This window comes from Solanum pennellii, chromosome 7, assembly GCF_001406875.1.
Source record: "Solanum pennellii chromosome 7, SPENNV200".
Lineage (NCBI taxonomy): Eukaryota > Viridiplantae > Streptophyta > Magnoliopsida > Solanales > Solanaceae > Solanum > Solanum pennellii.
The window spans coordinates 65266691-65269848 of NC_028643.1; the positions used below are offsets into that span (position 1 = coordinate 65266691).

Below are 3158 nucleotides of genomic sequence, written 5' to 3' on the forward strand. Positions count from 1 at the left end.
TTCGGAGTTCTACACGCCTGAATTCAATTTTCGTAAAGTTGTACGAATTCTTTAACGAGTTATCTAATTACTCATGAAATTAAATTTAAAAAAATACATCACCCGATTGTTACCAATTTTTCCACACCTCAAAGACACTGATTTCGTTCAAATATGGACTAGGTTGAAAAAAATTCAAATATTATGAAAAAGTTTTCCCTTGTTGACTTTTTATATAACGATAGAACCCGATAGTTACATTATATTATCCAAATTATACAAATGTGCGAACTACAGAAAAGAAAAAAAACCAAGCCATGTAATTATAGTTAAAAATAGGTTACAAATTTTAATTAAGACAAACTATAACATTTTAACTAATAAATTAGTATATATTTGTTTATCGGTATAACTTTCCCTATACAAATATGGATTAAATGACTAGAGATTGACATGACTGAGAAATTATTATGTGGGGAGACAGTCAGAGAAGCTGAAAATGAACAAGTAAAATAAAAGGGGTAAAAGAAAATTTAATATGGGTAAAAACAGATTGATGCAAGACAGGTTAACGATAGAAAGATTCACTTCCACTTGACATGTATTCTAATAATAATAAAACAAGGAAACTTCAAAACAAATATATTCACAATTTTATAGAAGCAGTTTTGATATAGGAATATTATTGCATGATATAGTATTATGATGACTACTAACATAAGTAGCAAGGGCAGAAGCAGCAGCACTTTTTACAACAAGAAGTACAATTTAACTTTGGACATCTAGGATAAGAACATGAACATGTACATGTACATGGGTTACTACAAGAGGAGCAGCTAAAGCAAGGAGGACATTTTAAGCTACAGCAACTCCATTTGCAGACAGGCTTGCGGCAGCATTTAGACCGTGGACAGGAGAAACATTGACAACAACACTTAGGTATGGAGCAACTGATAGATGGGCAGCAGTTACATAAATTGCAGTTACAGCAGCAGTTAGGCATCTTCATACTAGGACATCGGCACCAGCAACAAATCCACGAGAGATTGAAACATGAAGAGCCACTACAATGCGTAAGAAACTTATGTCAATACGAGAAGCCACAAACTCATTCAATATATATCTAATTACTTGGGAGCTCCTGAAAACTGAATGAGTCTCATACGACTCAATGAGAAGAGCAGCAAATTTGTTTAGCTCTTGGAAACATGCTAATTTGACTAAACATAGAAAAATACGTGTCTATGTAAAGATGTAACCTCTTAATTGTTATCTTCCTTGATGAAAAAATAACACACTTCATCAGAGCTGAGATTACAAGGCTTGAAAACATCTCTCGAGCACATATTTCATGACTGCACCAATGCAGATGAGGGTAATTACTCTCTTCTTACTGTAATCTTTCTTTTCCAGTAAGAATTGGCATTATGAAGGCTATGTACAAAAATATTCAGTATCCTTTTTTTGATAACCATGGTGTCTGAATCTGAGACCAACCTTTTTTTTAAATCAAAAGAACCCAAGACCTCATAGTGCTCAACCCACTACATTGACCACCAAGCCATACTCTTGGATACTACAAAACGATGCACTATAATTGCACAAAAATAACTTCCTACTCTTCATGTTTTTAAAAAAACCAAAAAATCTCTTCCTTAAAGGAGTTCATCACCATAACTAGATTTCATGAAGCTTATGAGCGAAGGAAGGGCACAAACATAATCCATAAAAATATGAATTGTGACCACACCAAAAAACACAATTCCCACCAACTTTGGGTACTACTATTTACCATCTATTTTCTAGCTTATGAGCCACCAATAGTATTCTCTCTCTCTCTCTCTCTCTGAACATAGAGCTTAGTTCACTTCTCGCAAGTATCCCTAACAGTATGTTAGTACTTAAAATGTGAGAAATAAGCAGCTGTGTTGGATCACAGTTGCAGCTAACCATGGTTTCTATGTACTGTCTTCTCTTCTAGCTTATGACCCACAAAATAATATATCTCTGAACAGTTTATGTGCAACATTTTGCAAATTTCTTACCAGGATGCTAAATTTTTATCCATTAAGCCAAGAACATTTCATAGTAATGCATAAAAAGTTTCTGATGTTTTAAGTTTTAGTCCTCGCATGCAGTTAATGCCAAGCTAATCACTCCCTATCTCTTTATTTTTTATATGAATCTCACTTTAATAAAACCAATAACGAATCTCGAACAGCAATCATATTTCAAGCTCAGTATAACCCAAAAAAGAAATGCTAAAAAATTAGCATACCAGAGCCATTTCCAGAAGCAACGGGATCTACGAGTCTTCTTTATTCTGCTACGACGGAAAAAAGGCAATGAGAAGGTGTAAAATATAATACTGGAAATCCACTTCAAGAAAACTTGTAGAAGTGACAGTTGAATACTATCTTACGTCGGTATAAGAGGATCTGAATGTTCCGATACAAATTCTGTAACCCTGCAAAATTGTCAACATCATTCAATACAGAATCACTTTACAGGACATACTTAATTCACTTCACATGACTTCAGTAATACAGAGCATGTGGAAATAAATGCAAATGTAGAAAATATGCTCTCTACATACTCTTTACAGGATCGAGAAGCGGGATGAAGGCCTTCAATGGATTTCAGTTCTTCCTGCTCAGAAGAATTGGATTGAAATGAGAGCAAAGTGAAATAACTTCATACAAAAATCTCTTAAGCAAGACTTCGTAACATTAAAAATACTGCACATTTGTCACAACAAAGTACAGACAAGCTTATGGTAAATATGCAATATTATCTCTAGCATATTGTGGAACATAAAAATGCACCACATAAAATGGACACCTGTATCTCCTTTATCCCAACAAAGAAACTAAAGTACATACTGTCAATGATATATGCGAGGCCAAAATCAAGGTTATTTCGCGACAATTCTTTATTGGTTGTAGGTTAGTTGAAGATGATCCTATAAGTAAGTGTTTTCAAACATATCCGGATCAAATTTTGAAAATGCCTTAAAGATCCAGGGATAGGTCGAGATAAGTAATTATCAACTATGAAGTAAACTTCTTTTCCATAGATAAAATTCATAAGCTGATGCATTATGATTCCTCCAAAGTGTGAGCACAAATCTAATACCTTTATCCTTTTCTGTGTTTCCCATGTGGAGGGGGGGGGGGGGG

At 34.3% G+C, this 3158-nt stretch overlaps 1 protein-coding gene across 3 annotated transcripts in view; it reads right to left on the reverse strand.

Annotated features, from left to right (window-relative positions):
* Positions 1 to 604: 604 nt before the first annotated feature.
* Positions 605 to 3158, reverse strand: part of LOC107024113 (guanine nucleotide-binding protein subunit gamma 3) — a 4600-nt gene continuing 2046 nt past the window's right edge. For all 3 annotated transcript variants that reach the window (XM_015225012.2, XM_015225013.2, XM_015225011.2), the window contains 4 exons: positions 2576 to 2628; positions 2402 to 2446; positions 2258 to 2302; positions 605 to 1043 (listed from right to left, as the gene is read on the reverse strand). In XM_015225012.2, coding sequence (XP_015080498.1) covers positions 692 to 1043; positions 2258 to 2302; positions 2402 to 2446; positions 2576 to 2628 — 495 coding nt within the window. In that variant the 3' untranslated portion in view covers positions 605 to 691. The remainder of the gene's footprint in view (positions 1044 to 2257; positions 2303 to 2401; positions 2447 to 2575; positions 2629 to 3158) is intronic.